This window comes from Eumetopias jubatus, unplaced genomic scaffold, assembly GCF_037043125.1.
Source record: "Eumetopias jubatus isolate StellerSeaLion01/CBP00866 unplaced genomic scaffold, mEumJub1_p1.0 scaffold_6, whole genome shotgun sequence".
In the NCBI taxonomy this organism is placed as follows: Eukaryota; Metazoa; Chordata; class Mammalia; order Carnivora; family Otariidae; genus Eumetopias; species Eumetopias jubatus.
In genome coordinates this window covers 114407585-114427100 of record NW_028274812.1, presented here as the reverse complement: position 1 = coordinate 114427100, position 19516 = coordinate 114407585, and the positions used below count along the sequence as shown (strand labels likewise).

The window sequence follows — 19516 nt, the reverse complement described above, 5'->3', positions numbered from 1 at the left end:
TAGAGAAATTGCACAATTTTATTTAGATAAGAAGATTCTAAGTAGAACAGAAAGGGGTGCTTGTTTCTGTTCCTATACTTGCCCTAGGATCTGCTCCCCTTCCTCCACCCCTGTCCCACCTGAGGCAGCTGGGTCTTTGTGTACATAGGAGGTAGGAGAAACTGGTCTTAGCAGTTAGGTACTTCCATGGAAGGTGCATAAGCAGAGTGTTGAAGTGTAATAACCATTGGAGACAGGATAGCAAAGTGGTTAAGAGCAAGGACTCTAGGCCACACACCCTGGGTTCACACTCTTCACTCTTCTTCTTACTAGCTTTGTGTGATCTTTGGCAGTTCACTTAACCCGTGCTTCAGTTTCCTCATCTTAAAAGATGGGTAATAATAGTACCCACCTCATACCCTTGTTACGAAAGCTGAAAGAGTTAATATATGTACAGTAGTCTGCCCGTGGCCTCCTTTCCAGCGGTTCCCTTTCCACAGTTTCAGTTACCCACAGCTGCGGTCCAGAAGCAGATGATTCTACTTCTGACATATCAGCAGAAAGTTAGTGGTAGCCTGAATCTACATCATAACGCCTACATCATTCATCTCACGTCATCTCATCATGTAGGCATTTTCCACATCACATTATCATAAGAAAAGGACAGTATAATTTTGAGAGAGAGAGGGAGGCCACATTCACATAACTGATAGTATATTATTATAATTGTTCTATTAGTGTTGTTAGTCTCTTACCTGTGCCTAATTTATAAATTAAACTTTATCATAGGTATGTACGTATAGGGAAAAAGACATTGTATATTATAGGGTTTGGTACTATCCAGTTTCAGACATCCACTGGGGGTCTTAGAATGTGTCCCCTGCAGATAAGAGGGAACTACCGTAAAAGCATTTAGAAGGTGCTGGTACAAAATAAGTACTTTATGTTAATACTTATTGTAGTTATTACTGAAGTTTAACTTAAGGAATCTCTTTTATCATGCCCCCCTACTGTGATGGTTGCCTTAAAAGTGAACTTGGACAAAAGGTTACTGTATGATTCTATTTGTATGTCCATATATATGCCATTCTTGAAATGACAAAATTATAGAAATGGAGGGTAGATTAGTGTTTGCCAAGGGTTGCCAGGGAGCAAGGGGGGAAGGAGGGAGGTAGTACCCTGCTATAAAAGGGCAATGTGAGGGGCCCTTGTGATGGGTATAGGTTGACTATATCCATATGCTGTATATAGCTTGACTGTATCAGTGTCCTACTGGTGAAACTGTATTAGAGTTTTACAAGATGTTACCATTGGAGAAAACTGGGTGAAGGATACATGAGATTTATTTCCATTATTTTTATAACTACATGTGAACCTGTAATTATCTCAGATTAAAACAATTAATGATAAAAGGAAAATGGGCTTGAAGGATTCCTGATAGAGAAAAGTTGGCAGTTAAAGCCATGTATGTGTCTGAACAGACAGATACATATTAAGGTTAATAAACATGATGGAAGGAAAAATTTGAACCAGTTGGGATTGAAGAGAGGGGGAAAGATAAACAACAGTTTTATTTCCCTAAAAACCCATCATTGGTGTTCTCCAAGTACCTTTGCACCTGAGACTGTGAAAGGGTCTACTAGCTGATACGAATTTTAGTAAAGAGAAGAAGGTAGATGAACAAGTTATATGCAAAAAGGTATTTTTAAAAACAGGCTCCACAGAAAAGAATGTGGAGATGACAAAAGTAAGCAAAAAACCATCTGTCTACATATATACAATATAGTTCTTAAGATCAAGAGATAACTTTTCTGACCTTTCTATTTCTTAATCACCCGCCCAACAGAATTTATCACTTCCACATTTTGTGTTCATAGCATTCTGTTCATATATTAATATGCCACTTACTATGCTATAGGTTTATTTGTAAATATGTCTTTCCTTCTGGATCGTGTCCTCCTTAGGGAAGAGATCACTACCATATGCAGGTCTCATTTGCCAGTTCAAAGCCCAGTGCCTGGCATACACTGGGCACTTGAGAAATAATTAATGAAATATTGGCTGTTGTCATGGCTCTGAACAGAGTGGTCATTGATCTTAAGGCCTAAATAAAGTAGATCAAATAAACTGAGAATATTACTCTACTTAATGAGTGTGATTGTTTTTGTAAATGAATTTTCCTGAGTTTTTGCTTTGTGTTTTTTAATCTGGTGAAATGTTTCCTTAGGTCTAAAATAAGGAAGAACTTAATTTATTTTTATTTATTTATGTATTTTTTAAAGATTTTATCTATTTGACAGAAACACAGCGAGAGAGGGAACACAAGCAGGGGGAGTGGGAGAGGGAGAAGCAGGCTTCCTGCTGAGCAGAGAGCCCGATGTGGGGCTCGATCCCAGGACCCTGGGACCATGACCTGAGCCAAAGGCAGACGCCCAACGACTGAACCACCCAGGTGCCCCTAAAATAATGAATTTTAAAGAGATGAGTGATTTAGCAGTAAAGAGATGTCTTATAGCAATAATTAACAACAGTATAGTCAGTCTGGAGAAGAAGGGCAATCAGAAAAAGGCCAGGAAGCTATCAGAAAGGAAATAATTGGAGGAATGACTTGTGAACTCTGGGACCAACTTTAGTCACAGGGAATGCCATCATACTATAAGAAATCATGGGCTGCAACACTTGGAGCTAGCTCATCTCCTAATGTTTGCCTAAGCCTCCATTCCTTGCCCTGGCATAGATGGACTGGGCTGATTGATTACACAGTACCTGCCCTCACTTATGCCAACCCTGAAACCATGTGGGTCTCTCAGGTGCTTGCTGGAAGTTTTAATTTCTGGTCCTGAATATGTAACAGAGGAAATGTACAATTAAAAATCTCCTTTCTTGTAAGTTAAATTATGCCATTAAAAACAGATAAATAGGTAATCTAGGGTATGGTGTATTCCACAGGAAGACTAACCAGGACTGTTCAAAAGTCTAGGTCATTTGAAGGCAGGAACAAGCAAATGAAGGAAAACAAACATTTTCAAGGGCATACTGTCCTAGATTAAAAGGGACTTAGACATAGGATCCAAATGTAACACATGAAACTTGGTTGGACATGCGTTGGAGAATGCGATAATTTGGATCTGGACCGAATATATTAGATGACATGGGGGATTATTCTTGATTTTCTTAGGTATGACATTTTGGTCATGGCAGGAAGTGCCCTTATTATATTAGATGTGTGTATTAGGTATGTTGATGTGTGCAAATTATTTTCAGATGATTTGGGGGAAGCATAAATACGGAGGGGAGAGAGAAAACAATGTGACAGATTATTAACAGTTGTTGAATCTGAATGGAATGTGCACAGGTGTTTATTGTACGGTTTGAATTTTTCTATGTGTTTGAAATTTTTCAAAATGAAAAGCTGTGTGAGAGCTGAATATTTTCCTCCTGAAGTTGGAAACAAGGCAAACATGTCCTTTTCAACACTCCTATTTAAATAGCATTATGCTAGAAGGCCTAGTAAGCACAATAGGCAAGAAATAAAAGGCATACAGAAGAGAGAGAAAAGTTGAGGGAGAATTGCTTCCTTTGGGACTTTTGGGCTCTGGTACCATGATTTTGATCGTTTTATGTCATGGAGAGCTGCTCTCCTCACAGCCCATTATCTTTTCCTACTTGATCCATTGATGATCCATAATCGCTTTTTTCTGGTGTCAAGATGTGCCACCAGAATCAGCTTCCAGCTTCCTGTCCAACAGGAATCAGGTGAAGATGGGCTTTGGGGAAGTGAGAAAACTGATCCCAGTCTTTAAAACATGCCTTTGGGACTTGTGGGTACTCCTCTCCCACGTGGGTATACAAATTATCATGACTCATGATTTCCATGTGTTTTGGTGCTCTTTAAGCTGTCTTCTAACCAAAAAAGTCCCTACAGAAGCAGCTTTTGCATTGCTGTCATCACAACCAAAATCAGACCATTAGGTGATACAGTTACCCCCAAGAAGGTTTCTGATGCCTTGTGTCTTTTGAGCAGATTGAGGACAAAGAACCCAAAAGTCCAGGTGCACTCCCATCATAATCCGCTCCACCCATCAACTACCTCAGGTCTCCGAGTCTTGTGTTCCCAGTGGGAAGGAAGGGTCAGAGGTCTGTTTTCTGTCTTGAGGTTGTGATGGTGAAGGAGACCACCCTCAAGTATCACTAATAGCAAAACAGAGAGCCAGAGAAAATAACAGGGGGATGGAAGTGGAGCTGGATGGAGAATAGAGGGATTAATGCTTAAGAATAGTACTTCCTGACAGTTTTGAGAACAACTCACCTTTAATATGGTTATGATCTAAGACACAGCATTGCCGGTATATTTCAAGCTAGTTTCATTTCCGTGTCATATATCAAGTATATATGAAGGCATTCTCCACAAAACTTTAATAATCAGCCCCTTCCAAGGACTTGAACTTCTTTCTTTGTCCATGTTTTTATGTCCATGTATTTTCAACAGGTGTGTCATTCCAAAATTGTTCTAGGGCCATTAGGAAAGTAAGAAAGGAGGGGGAAATGCCAATTGAACAAAGTGGGGAAACAGTGTTTAATGGGTAATGACGAGTTTTGTTTTGTTTTGTTTTGTTTTGTTTTGTTTTCTCAAAAAACCCATTGAGTCTTTCAGGAGAGGATGAATTTAATCCCTGCATACACTGAAAGCAAAGCATGAGGAGAAACAGAAAGTACCTATAAAACAGATTTTTTTGGTCTCTTTTATCAGTTTTTCCAGTGAGAGTGTGGTGTTTTTCATGGACAGAGGTTTTAGCAGCTTAAGCTCCTTTTAAACGGTCGAAGGAGAGACAGCAGGGATGTGTGAGGGTTCATTAATTATTGCTCTTACTGATGTTTGCACAGGCTGTTGGGATCATAAATGTCAATCTGTCAAGAGACTGTGATAGGTTCTAAAAAAACTGATTGAGTGCCTCAAAAGCTGTCATACAGCCTGAGATTAAACAGATTCATCTTTCTTTCTTACAAGTGAGGGAAGGTGTGGGTGAAGCGAATGAGGAAGGCTTCCCTCTCTTTGGTGCCACTTTGCTTCTCCCCCTCTCCTATTCTAAATTGTGAGTGTTTGCTTGTACAGAAGGCTGAGAGCCTGCCTGAGATGTCAGAAGGCCACAGTCAACAGTTAGCGGCCCTGGGTGTGTGCATGCTGCCCGCTGCACAGTGATGGGAGATAAGAGAGATTGGGATTCAACTCTGACAGGCCTGACACAGTTTATTTGGAAATTTTCAGGAGAGAACATGAGTAATAAAGACAAGAACAGTGACAGTAAGGAACAAACGTGAATTTCTATCAGAGACAAAACAGAATTTTAAAAGAAGTAGCTCTGTTTGTTGTCTCCAGTCAAGCTTTCCAGTTAAACTGTTCCTAAATTGAAAGTCTTACCACTGTTTTCTGCGATTGGCTAGGAAAGTACAATTAGAAGAATTTCTCTCCTCAGAAGATGGGTGTTTTTAAAATCTCTGTACTTGTTTCTCTGTCACAAATTAAGAAGTGGTTTCCTTCAAACCTAAGGAGCTGATAGGTTAAAGTACTTTGTCTTAAGATTTTCCTTTCTCGTGTGATCACATGAGATTGATTCTTGATCAAACTTTCCTTTGACTTAGAAGATCTGATGTGGTATCTTTCTCATTCTATTAAACATAGGCAGAGGAAGAGGGCATCTGGTGAGTACCAAGCACTGCGCACCCAGCATGGGAGTGTGGCAGCTCTTGCGTGGGTATATGCAGGCTAGATTTATGTTCTCAAGAAAAAGCATACTGGAAAAAAATGTGCTTTATTGGCCCTTTATGAAGGACCTTAATTAGAAGTCACTCTTAACTCCTGGGGTGGAAACAGTTTCTAGCTTGCCACTACAGCTCCTCCTGCTGCTAATGAGCATGCTCCTTGCAAGGACGTGTTTCTTCTGACAGTTAAAGCTGCATGTAAGAGTTATTTCTGTTCACCTTTCTCTCCATGTTTAACCCTTACTGCCCAAGTTCAGATTAAGCAAGTAGACTGTTAGGTGTTTTCCATCATTGTTGAGGAAGTTAAAAATGCATCACGGTGACAGGAATGATGTTTGCAGGCAAAAAGTAAATAATCAAAGTTTAATTTATTCAAATATGGACAGTAGATGAGGATTCCTTTAGTGTTGACCACATTTGGATCTTTTCTTTCTGGTAGTCCTTTTTAAATTCACATAAAATTTATAATTGAATAGTTGAATTATTTAGTTCATTGTTAAGCAATTAGAATCCTGCCCTGGACATCCGTTTCTCTTATTTAGGCAGCTCACCCCATGGCACAAAGTTTCATTAAGTAATTAGCAGAGGAGATGTAAATTTCTTATGCAGACATGATGGTGATCCTGTACTATTTATTTCATTAGCTACTAATTAAAACATTAAGGTGACTTGTGAAAAAATGTCAAAGAATGGTTTGCTTCTCCCAAGAAGTTACATATAACCAGTCACCTTCCTGGATGGCAGCATGTGGAGGGTGGTAAACAGTTTAGGGAGCCTTTCCCCCCCGCCTCTTTGTGGCAGGGAGCATTAGAGGGCACAGGGATTCCTTTCCATTTAATAGACCATTGACTGAGTGAAGATAAGTGGGCATATTCCAGAACATAAAAGTCATGGATCTCTCTCTCTTTTTTTTAAGATTTTATTTATTTATTTAATTGACAGAGAGAGAGAGAGAGCATGAGAGGGAACACAAGCAGGGGGAGTGGGAGAGGGAGAAGCAGGCTTCTGGCCAAGCAGGGAGCCCGATGTGGGGCTCGATCCCAGGACCCTGGGATCATGACCTGAGCCGAAGGCAGTCGCTCAACCAACTGAGCCACCCAGGTGCCCCAGTCATTGATCTCTTAGTGTCTAAGAACAGTTCCTTGATTCTAAAAAAAAAAAAAACACATTCTGATAAACTTTTCATCTATGTTGGTTTAGAATAATTGAGGACTGCTTCTCATGGTTCAGACTTTCTATACGTGGATGCCTTTGGTCTTGGGCTTGTCTGGATACCTAGACATTGACTCTTAGAGAACCGGCTAGGGCTGAGTGGTCTTTTAGGATGGCCAGGGCAGTGCAGCCAGAAGCTGTTGGCAGCATCAGAAAATTCCCTCAGGATCCATTATTTCTGGAATGTCATCTACCTCCTGACTACCAGAACAAATAACTCAGTAGTCTTCATATAAAACGTGGAATGGGGAAAGGGGAATTTCAGCATGAGATAATGCAAATTTGTTCCTTAGTTTTGTTATTGAATGCCCGTTGGGCAGACAAGATAGGGAATTAGAGGAAAAGAAGGCCTCCTCTAACATTTGGGAGTCCTATCAAATGGCTTGTTTGATAATGACCAATGATGATTATGATTTCCAGTGTTAGGAATCATACATTAAAAAACATTTTCTTACATATCCCTCCCTTGCTTATTTGAAAATAGTTAGCTATGGACATAGCATTGCCATGCTAAGTTCTCCTTGTAGCAAGTTTGCTCTAGAAATGGGGATGGATAGATAGCACATTTGACGGTTTGGGACAGAGTCATGTGGAAAACAGCTTTGAATGTGAACTCTGTATTTGCAGACACATGCTCAGTTCTATCAGATAGCAGTGTGAATGAAGGAGGATTAGGATCTGAGTGGTCGTCTTTTACATTAGAGGCATGCTGGCATCATGTCAAAGCTCTCTGGATTTTAATAATGCAGAGGCTTCAACAGCCTCCTCTTCTTGTATGGATTCCTCTCTCTCTCTTCCCCCACCCCATGCTCCAGAGTTGGGAGATAATTTCTCTTAAGGATGCTCCACATTTAGGACATTGTCTCAGAACAGACACCATTCTTCTGTTATAGCTCCACTCTAGAATTTTCTCTTCTCATATTAAAAAAAAAAGGTATGTCTAAATAGGTATTAATACAATTTGTGCCATTTTTGGTTTGTGAAAAAGGACCTCCCTCGGAGAGCACTGTGGCTCATACAAGGTGAATTCCTTTTGGCTGGCTGCTTTGTAATGATTTACATTTAGATTGTTGCTTGTTGCTGTTGTAGGGGAAGGGGCCCTGTCTGTGGCTGCCTCAGTCATCACACCGATTGGGTTTGGACAGCTTTGCTCAGCAGAGCTGGGAAATAGGCTGAACTTGCTTTCAATTGTTTTCATCAAAGGCCTTGTTTAGTTGGTTTGTATTGGGGGAAAATGTCTTGTAGGACTGGAAGAACTAAATGAGATGAAAAATGAAGTTTACAATTGCTAAGAATGGTGCATGCCTTCCATAAGTCAGTGTACAGTGTACTGGGCTGAGGGGGGCGGGGCAGTGAGTGCTCCCTGGTGACATGCAGTGTCTTCAAGGGGGTGGGGGGTGGCGGCGCTGGAGAAAGAGGTACACAGCCTCCACTGAAATACATCCAACAGTCTGCTGCTTCTCACTAGGGCCACTTTAAATGGAAAATCAGAACTGCCTAGGAGAAGATTCATTCATCTAAGAAATATTTATTAAGTTGTAGACATTGTAGGCAGATTATGAACAAAGCAGGTGAAACTTCCTGCCCTGCAGGATTTTATATCCTCCATGAGGATAATGTTAAAAGGTACAGTGCTGTGGAGGGATAAAAGGCAGGAGTTGGGAGGATGGGAAGTGCCAGGGAAGGGGAATAAGAGTGGTCTAGGTAGGGTGAGCAGAGAAAAAGATGTTGAAAATGTGACTTTAAAAGACTTAAAAGAGGTGAGTTCCATGTAGACCTGGGTAAAGAGTTCTAGATAACTGGAAGAGAAGGTGCAAAGGTCCTGAGGTAGGAGACAGGAGGCTAGTGTGGATGGGGTAAAGGGAGAGAGCAGCAGCAGATGAGGTGAGAGAGCAGAGAGGAAGGCAAATCATGCAGGTCCTTGTGAGTGCGGTAGTAAGTATTTGAACTTTTACTCTGGAAAAGAGAGCTATTAAAGGGTTTTGAACAGGGAAGTGAAGTGATTCTAACCTGATTTTTAACCAGGATCACTTGGCTGTGGAGAACAATGACTGTGGGAACAAGGGGGTGGGCAGGGAGACCAGTTAAAAGGCTGTTACCCTGGGCTGGATATCACCTGTGAGATGGTGATAGCTCAGACCAGCATGGAGATGGCGGAGGGGAGAGAAGCGGGGGGATCTGGATCTGTTTTGAAGAAAATAATTTAGGAGACTCCCTTCCAGAGAGGGGTTAGCACAGAGCCCTTTGGAACCCTGGCAAGAGGTGCATCTTCAGTATGTGGCAGCATAGTGGCAGCAAGTCCAAGAATAGAGTCCCCAGGTGGTCTTCTTTTTTCTTTTTCCTCAAGGCAAGAGTTATTTATAGCCTGCCTACGTCAGGAACTTTATTGCGTTTTAGTTACTTTATTAAGGTTCTACAAAACCCAGGTTGTCACACACTACACCTCCGTCTGCCCTCCAGTTTGGCAGCAGCGTTAGGGGTGGGGTGCCGAGCGTGGCTTCTGTAGCACGCCGCGATGGAGGCCACGGGGTCGCTGGCTTGTGAATAAGCAAGGATGCTCCTTCGCTCTGAATAAAGTGGAAAGGATTTTCAACAGCAGAACCTGACTCTTACGTGTTTTGTTACATTTAGGAGTAGAAACCGGAATATTTTTACTGGAAAAGGTTATGGATCACCCACCAAACCCTGCATTGGGTACAGAATTGTGCTAAGCATGGCGATAAAAAGAAATATTATACCTAATCCCTTTTCTGAAGAATTATAGTCTACTTGAGGACAAGCAGATATCTAAGAAGCAGTAGATAACCAGTGCAGGCAGTAAGCAGCTGGGGCCCAAAGAAGGGGTACACACAAAGGGAGGATCCCAGTTCCAGCTTGAATGGTCTCCTCAAAGAAACAGCTGTTTTGAAAAACAGCAACATAGGACTGGTTTTTGTTGAGTCACCACACCCTCCTCTCCTAGCTCAGGCCTCACTTGTTAGAAGTCTGCCCTGAAGATACGTGTTTGTCACAGTTTGTGGGGTGAAAACCGGGCCGGGCAGGACTGGGGAGGAGGGCATAGAGTGGCCCCACGGTACATTCATTAGCTGCACTCGCCAGGCCACGTGCCAACCCTGACCCCCAAATGTGTTATTTTGGTCAGATTCACAGTCTGAGAATGAGGCTTCGCCAGTGAAACGGGCACGACTACTGGAGAATACCGAACGGCCTGAGGAAACCAGCCGATCTAAACAGAAGAGTCGACGTCGGTGCTTCCAGTGCCAAACCAAACTGGAGCTGGTGCAGCAGGAATTGGGATCATGCCGCTGCGGTAAGTATCGCCCCCAGTGGCATGACGGAGATTGTGTCCTTGACACCCGGGTATAGCTTTGGAAATTACTCCTAAGAGGCTGAAGTCCTTCATTCTTCCCCTGAGTGCCTCCCTGCAAGCTATGGGTTTGGAGCTTATGAAAGCAGGAGTTAGAGGAGTCTTCCTTCTAAACGTCCTTTATCTCCTCTCATGCTTACCAAAAAAAAAGAGGGGGACAAAAACATCCTCACTTCTCTTACACTTGTTTCTTTAGAGTTGCATTGTCACTGCTTACTCCTTTCAGATTCTCCCCACTGGGTATTACTCTGGTTCCTGCTCACTGATGACTTACTTAGAAATTAACCAAACCAGTGAAATTCTGAGATATGTACCATAAAATTCAGATATTAAATTAATTTTGAACGAGCATCTTACTATGTGTAATAAATGGAAACTCTTTCCCCCCGATACCCCTTTTAAATTAAAGTTTGATTGGAAAATTTTCTTCGAACCATAATTCATTGTCATTCAACCCCTTGAAATAGCTTTCAAGTTTAAAGTAACACTTCCTTCTGTATTATCCAATGTAATACTGGCTTTCAGAATTGCTGCCCAGGGATGTATTTTTCAAAACTTTATGCCTAACCATAGCGGAACAAAACTTAGTCCAATTCTTTCTCTCCCTTTGACCACATACATCATGTCACATAGAAGCAAAATTGTGTAGCCGCATTATGTAGGCTGACTTACAGTTTTCCTGTTTTTATTTCCTGATTTAAAGTTTAGTATTATAGGGCGCCTGGGTGGCTCAGTCGTGAAGCGTCTGCCTTTGGCTCAGGTCATGATCCTCAGGGTCCTGGGATCGAGGCCCGCATCGGGCTCCCTGCTCGGTGGGAAGCCTGCTTCTCCCTCTCCCACTCCCCCTGTTTGTGTTCCCTTTCTCACTGTGTCTGTCTCTGTCAAATAAAATCTTAAAAAAAAAAAAAAAACTTAGTATTATAAAATAGTTCTGTGAGACAGCGCTGTCATCAGGCAGACCTGGAGGCCTGGCTCTCGCCTCTGAGAATCCTATGTCCTTTGTCCTTAGGAGTGAGCTTTAGAATCCTCCTTTTCCCCCTGGGACAGCCATAGATACCCTACAGGTACTGATGCTGACAGGCAGGACTAAATGGTTCTCTCAGCAGTTGGAAAATTACAGTTACTCAAAGTCCCTCATCTCCTAAAGAGGCAGCCATTGCTTCTCCCATACCTCAGTTATTTACCCTCTTGGAAATGAGCAGGAAAGGAGGATGTACCAGCTTCTCATGGAAACGAAGTTGGAACTTTTGTTCCTGTCAAGACCAGAAATCTGTTTGTTGCACACTCTGGTGTGTGGTACTCAACAAGCTTGGAAGTGTATATTCAGCTGCAGAAACAAGACAGCAGCATGGGGAGTCCAGGTGTCACTGGACCAGTTTTTATTTTTTTAGCTTGGCATTTAGTTATCCTGTTAATTGCTTGTGTGAAAGTGTAAAGAGAGGATAAACGGTGGGAGGAGGGGCTGTCAGCAACTTCAGTTGTGTTCTTGGGTGTGGCGTGGCCCAAGAGAGCCCAGAACCTTATTCTTTGACTGCCAGGTAATTTTAAATGCTTGGTGAGATAGGGAAGGAATACTGTGGTCAGCCAAGCAAACTCTGGGGCATGGCGGCTAACCAGCTTCCCCATATTGAAGGGCTTGTCTCACCTTTTGTAGTCTGCAAATTCTTGTTTTGATCTTCGCACGAACTATTGGAAGGGGGCAGTTTCAGCATTCAGTCTGTTTTCAGTGTTGTGAAGCCCACCTGACCAGTTTGCCTGTTGCTTTTATAACACATGGCCCTTGGTTGTTCCTAAATTAGAATCTTGGGATTTTCCTGTACCTTATTTTCTTGTTTCCTTCTTGAAAGTAACTGAATCCTGGGTATTACACAGGATTTGCCCTAGTGGATCAAGCAATTGATCCATAAAGTGTGTTGTCTTGCCTCTGGCAGTGGCTGATATCCTCCTGTCCTTGTCAGGCAAGCAGTGAGAATTCACAGTTTTAGCACCGAGAGACGCAGAGGTGTTGTAACCAGGTATGCCAGTTTATGCTTCAGCTTTGATGCAAACCACAGATTTCCTACGGTCTTAAGTACTCAGCGGAAAAAATCTAGAAATATATGTTAGATGATTTCACAAGCTCCTAAGTTAAGCCCAATTGATTGTCTCTGGTAAGTTCAGATTACTCTACTGTGTTCTTCATCTCTGGGCAGGAGGCTAGATTTCTAAAGTGCCTGTTGGGTTTACCACAGACATGCATTCTTTTTAAATGATCTAACACATAGTCCCTTGGCTTATGCCCAATTCTGAGGGTCTACTTACAGAGAGATTTGATTTCAATGCTGGGAAAGAAAGCCCTGAGCTTTCTGCAGTCACTCCAGATGTAGCCTTCCTAGAGAGAGCGGGGAGTTCAGTCAGTTTGGCCTCCTGAGAGTGTTACACTAGATGTGCCCAGAAAAATGACGGAGTCTACTGCCACATTTTAAAAGATGAAGGGCAGCAATGGGAACATCCACCTCTGGGACTGTCTTTGACAAATAGCTTTTGTGTTCTTCCTGCTTGTCTGCTCGGATCTCTCTAGGAAAGGGTGAGTTGTGTCATTATTTCCTTGAGGTTGCATGGAGTGTTGAGGAGATGTTGAACTGCCCTGAAAGGTTTGGGGGCTGGGGAGGGGGCCACGGTAATTTACTACTGGAAGTAAAGACTCAAGAAGGTAGTTTGAACTCAAACAGAACACTTCTCCACTGCAGAAAATCTTTTTCTTAATATATATATTCACAATCTTTTTTCCATTCCCCTTCCACTCTGTACAGGTTATTAACTGCTGACAAGAAATTCACATCTCATAAATAATGCTTAAGAGCCATTGCTATATAAATTGAATGTGTTATGAATTGTGATGGGCCTTTTTGTAGCATTCGATGCCTAGAGCAGGAAGAACAGAGGATGTCATTTTCATTAATTTCTAATGAGGTGCCAATTAAAGACAGGGAAGACGCTCCAAAGGGAAGAGTGGCCAAGCTCCCCTGAATCCTCCGCCCCGGGGCTGTCATCCAAACACTGCCAGCAAGCCTTCTCTCAAAATTCCATTAAATTACAGTCTCATCGAGAGCACACATAGACACATTCAGCTTCCCTTTGATCTTCAAAAGAGCAATTTGTAAGGCGAGTTCTGAGCCTTCTCACATAGGGAACAGCTAGAGGTGATAGGAATTGTTAATTGCCAAGATACTCCATGGGCTTTCAATAAGGAGGTGAATTTTGAAGATGAATTCTCCTCTGCCTTGCTGTGACTAGATAACCTTTAAATCAACAATACCAAAGTAACACCCTTTTCCTGTGAAATCTTTCAGGGTACCAATTAGAAAAGGCGTGTGGTGAGGCTGGGATGATAGCCTGCATCCCAGAGTATCTTCAACAGTTTTAACTTCTCAAGATAGAAAACAATTGCATAAAAATGGATTTATTTGTTTCATTTTCTACTCAGTAGGGAAATTGATCAGCTCATTCTCATTACAGGAGTCTTCTCTCTCCAAATGCCACCTAGAGGATGTTCTGAAATCTGGCCCTCTTCATCAGATCTGGGCCACATCACAACCATGTGAATGCTGTGTTCTCTAAGCGGATCTCCCATCATGCACACAGCATGTCTTTGTAATCGCTGTGCCTTGCTTCCCAGAACCACAGAATTAATTTTTAAATACCAGTCTAAGAGCTTGCATAAGTTATCACCTGTTTTCAGTCGACTATGACTTAAACTATAATCTGATATGCTCCCTTTTGGGACAACAGTGCTTTTACTAACAACCTGAGTAATCTGGTTTCCTTTTGTGCTTTCAAAATAAATTTTATATTCACTTTAGAAACTCAAAGAGTGGTGCTTTAGCCCTGTAGAGTAGTTTATCATCTGCAGGTGCTTCAGTGGTCATTTTCTGCATTCTCATTCTCTATCAAACTGAATTCCTCAAGCATTTATTGAGATGTGACTATGCATGAAGCATTTTGCTAGGTTTTGTGGGGACTGTAGGATCTAGAAATACAGAATGTAGGAACTCATAGTCTAGGTCAGTGGTTTCAAATTGGAGTGGGCATGAGAATCGCATGGAAGGTGTGACAAAACACAGATTTCTGCCCACCCGCCTCCCAGTAGGCCCGTGCATGTTTAACAAGTTCCTGAATGGTGTTGATGCTGCTGGTGTGAGGAACCATGCTTTGAGAACCACTGCTCTAGGCAGTTCTTAATCCTGGGACGCTTTTAAAAAAAGAATGCTGGGGCCTCAGTCTTTTTTTTTTTTTTTAAACCAAGAGTATTTATTTATTTTTATTTATTTATTGTGTTTTCTTTTTCGTTTTGTTTGTCACCATAAAGTATATCATTAGTTTTTGTTGTAGTGTTCCATGATTGATTGTTGGTGTATAACACCCAGTGCTCTATGTAATACGTGCCCTCCTTAATACCCGTCACTTGGCTAACCCGTCCCCCCACCCCCCTCCCCTATAAAACCCTCAGTTTGTTTCCTGGAGTCCAGAGTTTCATGGTTCGTCTCCCCCTCTGATTTTGCCCCTTTCATTTTTCCCTTCCTTCTCCTAATGTCCTCCATGTATTCCTTAGGTTCCACAAATAAGTGAAACCATATGATATTTGACTTTCTCTGCTTGACTTATTTCACTTAGCATAATCTTCTCCAGTCCCATCCATGTTGGTGCAAAAGTTGGGTGTTCATCCTTTCTGATGGCTGAGTAATATTCCATTGTATATATGGGCCACATCTTCTTCATCCATTCGTCTGTTGAAGGGCATCTCGGCTCTTTCCACAGTTTGGCTATTGTGGACATTGCTGCTATGAACATTGGGGTGCATATGGCCCTTCTTTTCACTACATCTGTATCTTTGGGATAAATACCCAGTAGTGCAATTGCTGGGTCATAGGGTAGCTCTATTTTTAAAATTTTTGAGGAACCTCCACACTGTTTTCCAAAGTGGCTGTACCAACTTGCATTCCCACCAACAGTGTAAGAGGGTTCCCCTTTTTCCACAACCTCTCCAACATTTGTTGTTTCTTGCCTTGTCAGTTTTTGCCATTGTAACTGGTTTAAGGTGGTACCTCAATGTGTGTTTTTTTTTTAAAGATTTTATTTATTTATTTGCGAGAAAGAGTAAGAGAGAGAGCACATGAGGGTGGGAGGGTCAGAGGAGAAGCAGACTCCCTGCTGAGCAGGGAGCCCGATGCGGGACTCCATCCCAGGACTTCAGGATCATGACCTGAGCCAAAGGCAGTCACCCAACCAACTGAGCCACCCATGTGCCCTCAATGTGGTTTTGATTTGAATTTCCCTGATGGCTAATGATGGTGAACATTTCTTTCATGTGTCTGTTAGCCATTTGTATGTCTTCTTTTGAGAAGTGTCTGTTCATGTCTTCTGCCCATTTTTTGACTTGAAATTTTTTTGTTTTGGGTGTTGAGTTTGAGAAGTTCTTCATAGATCTTGGCTATCACCCCTTTGTCTGTAGTGTCATTTGCAAATATCTTCTCCCATTCTGTGGGTTGCCTCTTTGTTTTGTTGACTGTTTCCTTTGTTGTGCAGAAACTTTTTATCTTGATGAAGTCCCAAAAGTTTATTTTCACTTTTGTTTCCCTTGCCTTTGGAGATGTGTCTTGAAAGAAGTTGCTGTGGCTGATGTTGAAGAGGTTACTGTCCATGTTCTCTAGGATTTTGGTGGATTCCTGTCTCACATTGAGGTCTTTGATCCATTTTGAGTTTATCTTTGTGTATGGTGTAAGAGAATGGTCGAGTTTCATTCTGATGTATATAGCTGTCCAATTTTCCCAGCACCATTTATTGAAGAGACTTTTTTCCATTGCATATTTTTTCCTGCTTTGTCAAGGATTATTTGACCATAGAGTTGAGGGTTCATATCTGGGCTCTTTATTCTGTTTCATTGGTCTGTGTGTTTTTCTGCCAGTACCATGCTGTCTTGGTGATCATGGCTTTGTAATAGAGCTTGAAACCAGGCAACGTGATGCCCCCAGCTTTGTTTTTCTTTTTCAACATTTCCTTGATGATTCGGCATCTTTTCTGATCCCATACATTTAGGATTGTTTGTTCCCGCACTTTGAAAAATGCCATTGGTATTTTGATCGGGATGGTTTTGAAAGTATAGATTGCTCTGGGCAGCATAGACATTTTAACGGTGTTTATTCTTCCGATCCATGAGCATGGAATGTTTTTCCATCATTTTGTGTCTTCAGTTTTTTTCATGAGTGTTCTGTAGTTCCTAGAGTATAGATCCTTTACCTCTTTGGTTAGGTTTATTCCAAGGTAGCTTATGGTTTTTGGTGCTATTGTAAATGGAATCGATTCTCTTATTTCTCTTTCTACAGTTACATTATTAGTGTATAAGAAAGCAACTGATTTCTGTGCACTGATTTTGTATCCTGCCACATTACTGAATTGCCATATGAGTTCTAGTAATTTGGGGGTGGAGTCTTTTGGGTTTTCCACATAAAGTATAATGTCATCTGCTAAGAGAGAGAGTTTGACAACTTCTTTGCCAATTTGAATACCTTTTAGTTCTTTTTGTTGTCTGATTGCTGTTGCTAGGACTTCTAGTACTATGTTGAACAATAGTGGTGAGAGTGGGCATCCTTGTCGTGTTCCTTATCTTAAGGGAAAGGCTCTCAGCTTTTCCCCATTGAGAATGATATCAAAAACCTCCCAAAAAACAAGAGTCCAGGACCTGATGGATTCCCTGGGGAATTCTACCAAACATTCAAAGAAGAAATAATACCTATTCTCCAGAAGCTGTTTCAAAAAATAGAAACAGAAGGAAAGCTTCCAGACTCATTCTGTGGGGCCAGCATTGCCTTGATCCCCAAACCAGGTAAAGACCCCATTAAAAAGGAGAATTTCAGACCAGTATCCCTTATGAATATGGATGCCAAAATTCTCAACAAGCTCCTGGCTAATAGGATCCAACAGTACATTAAAAGGATCATCCACCATGACCAAGTGGGATTTATCCCTGGGATGCAAGGGTCGTTGAACATTCGCAAATCAATCAGTGTGATAGAACACATTAATAAGAGGAGAGAGAAAAACCACGTGGTCCTCTCATGCAGAAAGAGCATTTGACAAAATACAGCATCCTTTCCTGATTAAAACTCTTCAGAGTGTAGGGATAGTGGGCCTCACTGTAATTAAATCAGAAAAGGTCACCAGCTATTGTTTTAGCTTTTTATTTGGAAATTTAAAGTGTTTTCCTGGACCATTTGAGAGTAAGTTGCAAACACCATGGCCTTTGGTCTTTATAAACTTCAATGAATGTTTTCTAAGAGTAGGGATATTATTTTATAACCACAGCACAGTTATCAACTTTAGTAAATTGGTACTGATTCAGTACTTTTATTAAATCTGCCACCCATATTCCAGTTTTATCAGTTGATCCAAAAATGTCTTTTATAAAAGCATTTTTCCTTTCCAGGACAGAATCCATTCCAGGATCAGGTGTTGGCATTTAGCTGTCATGTCTCTTTAGACCCTTTTAACCGGGAACATTTTTTAAGGCCTGTCTTTGTTTTATTGACATTTTTGAAGACTACACCTACCACTACCTTTTTAAAATAGAATGCTCCTCATTTTGTGTTTGTGTTTTTCTGGTGTTTCTTCATGATTAGATTCAAGATTATTTATGCCCAGCCAGACTACTACTAAGTGATGTTGTGTCCTTCTCAGGATTTAACATTGGGAAGAACAGATGTCTATCATCCCTTCATTGTAGATGTTAATTGGTCATGATTGGGTGAGTGACTAGTTGACCATGTGACTAGATGACCATGCAACTAGTAAGCCGTCGGTGGGAAAACACTTTATGACCATGTCAATATCCTGCTCATCATCAAAAATGTCTCCTAGATTTAGCATCTATTGATGACTCTTGCCTGAACCAGTCTTTACTATGTTGGTTGCAAAATGATGATTTTTCTAACTCCAGCCTTCCCTCTACATTTCTCATTTGGCACTCAGTGTTCTTCTGTGAGAACCTTTCTCCCTGTTTATTTATATGAGCTCATGGGCTTTTTATATTTTTTCAGTGGTTTGTAATTCATTACTATACTTAATTATTTTGGTACTCAAATTGTCCCCAAAGTGTTTCCTTACTTTCTGGCATAATAAGATGTGTTCTGGGGGCACCTGCGTGGCACAGTCATTTAAGTGTCTGACTCTTGGTTTCGGCTGAGGTCATGATTTGAGGGTCATGAGATTGAGCCCAAGTTGGGCTCTAAGCTCAGTGTGGAGTCTGCTTAAGACTCTCTCCCCCTCTCCCTCTGCCCTCTCTACTCCTCTCTTTCTCTGTCTCTCTCTCTCTAAAATAAATAAATCTTTAAAAAAAAAAAAAGATGTGTTCAGGATACATCTGGTACTTAACCTATGCCCAGTCCTAGAATCAGCCATTTTTCTAGGGATCCCAGAGGTGATTTTAATACGCAAAGTAGGGGTTTGCTGGGCCTGTGAGGAAGGCGGACACATGCATGAGACAGCTGGTATTCAGGGCAACCTACCATAAGAGTTGTAGCTGAGGTACAAGCCATGTGTTACAGAACTATGGGGAGGGAGAGATTAATTCCGAATAGAAGACTCTGGGTAGGCTGCAATAATCAGGGCCTTAAAGGAAGAGTGGGATTTAGATGTGTGGAAAGAGGGACTACCTAGGCAAAGCTGGTTTTCTGAAGGTGACCTTTGTGCAGCTGGATTAGGGTTGAGTGAGGAGAGACTACTAGAAAGGGAGGGTAGGAATTCCAGACTCCTGGCTGTAGGGTTCGGATGTTGGTTTGTAGTGAGGAGCTGTCAGTGGTTTTGAATATGGTCAACACGATCTGTTTGGACTTTTTTTTTTTTTTTTTTGTCTTAATTAAGCACAAAGGAAAGCCCAGGAGGCTATTGAATCTTCTTTAGAGGAATGATCTAGGACAAATGTGAACTAAGTGAAAAGGAAATGTGCCTGTGTCACAGCCATCCCTGCCACTAAAGGGACCACACAGTGAGTGAATAGTGATACCCTAAGGTCCACAGTGGGGCAAGGTGCTGCAATGACAATGAGGTGTGTTGGTGACATGAAAAACGGGGCTGGTCCATTTCACCAACACCAGAGATCACCACAGATAAGTCCATGTGTCTGTGCCTTTGCTTAAACTCTCATCCACATGTGGTTTGAACCTG

General features: G+C 41.6%; 1 protein-coding gene across 2 annotated transcripts in view; it reads left to right on the top strand.

Moving 5' to 3' along the window:
• Nucleotides 1-19516, top strand: part of ZFAND3 (zinc finger AN1-type containing 3) — a 330031-nt gene that overhangs the window by 286813 nt on the left and 23702 nt on the right. The window contains exons 5-6 of one of the 2 annotated variants that reach the window (XM_028120760.2): nucleotides 10094-10261; nucleotides 13817-14114. In XM_028120760.2, the coding sequence (XP_027976561.1) occupies nucleotides 10094-10261; nucleotides 13817-13902 (254 nt within the window). In that variant the 3' untranslated portion in view covers nucleotides 13903-14114. Of the gene's footprint in view, nucleotides 1-10093; nucleotides 10262-13816; nucleotides 14115-19516 lie in introns of those variants that run through there. The other variant, XM_028120759.2, reaches the window with a different exon arrangement.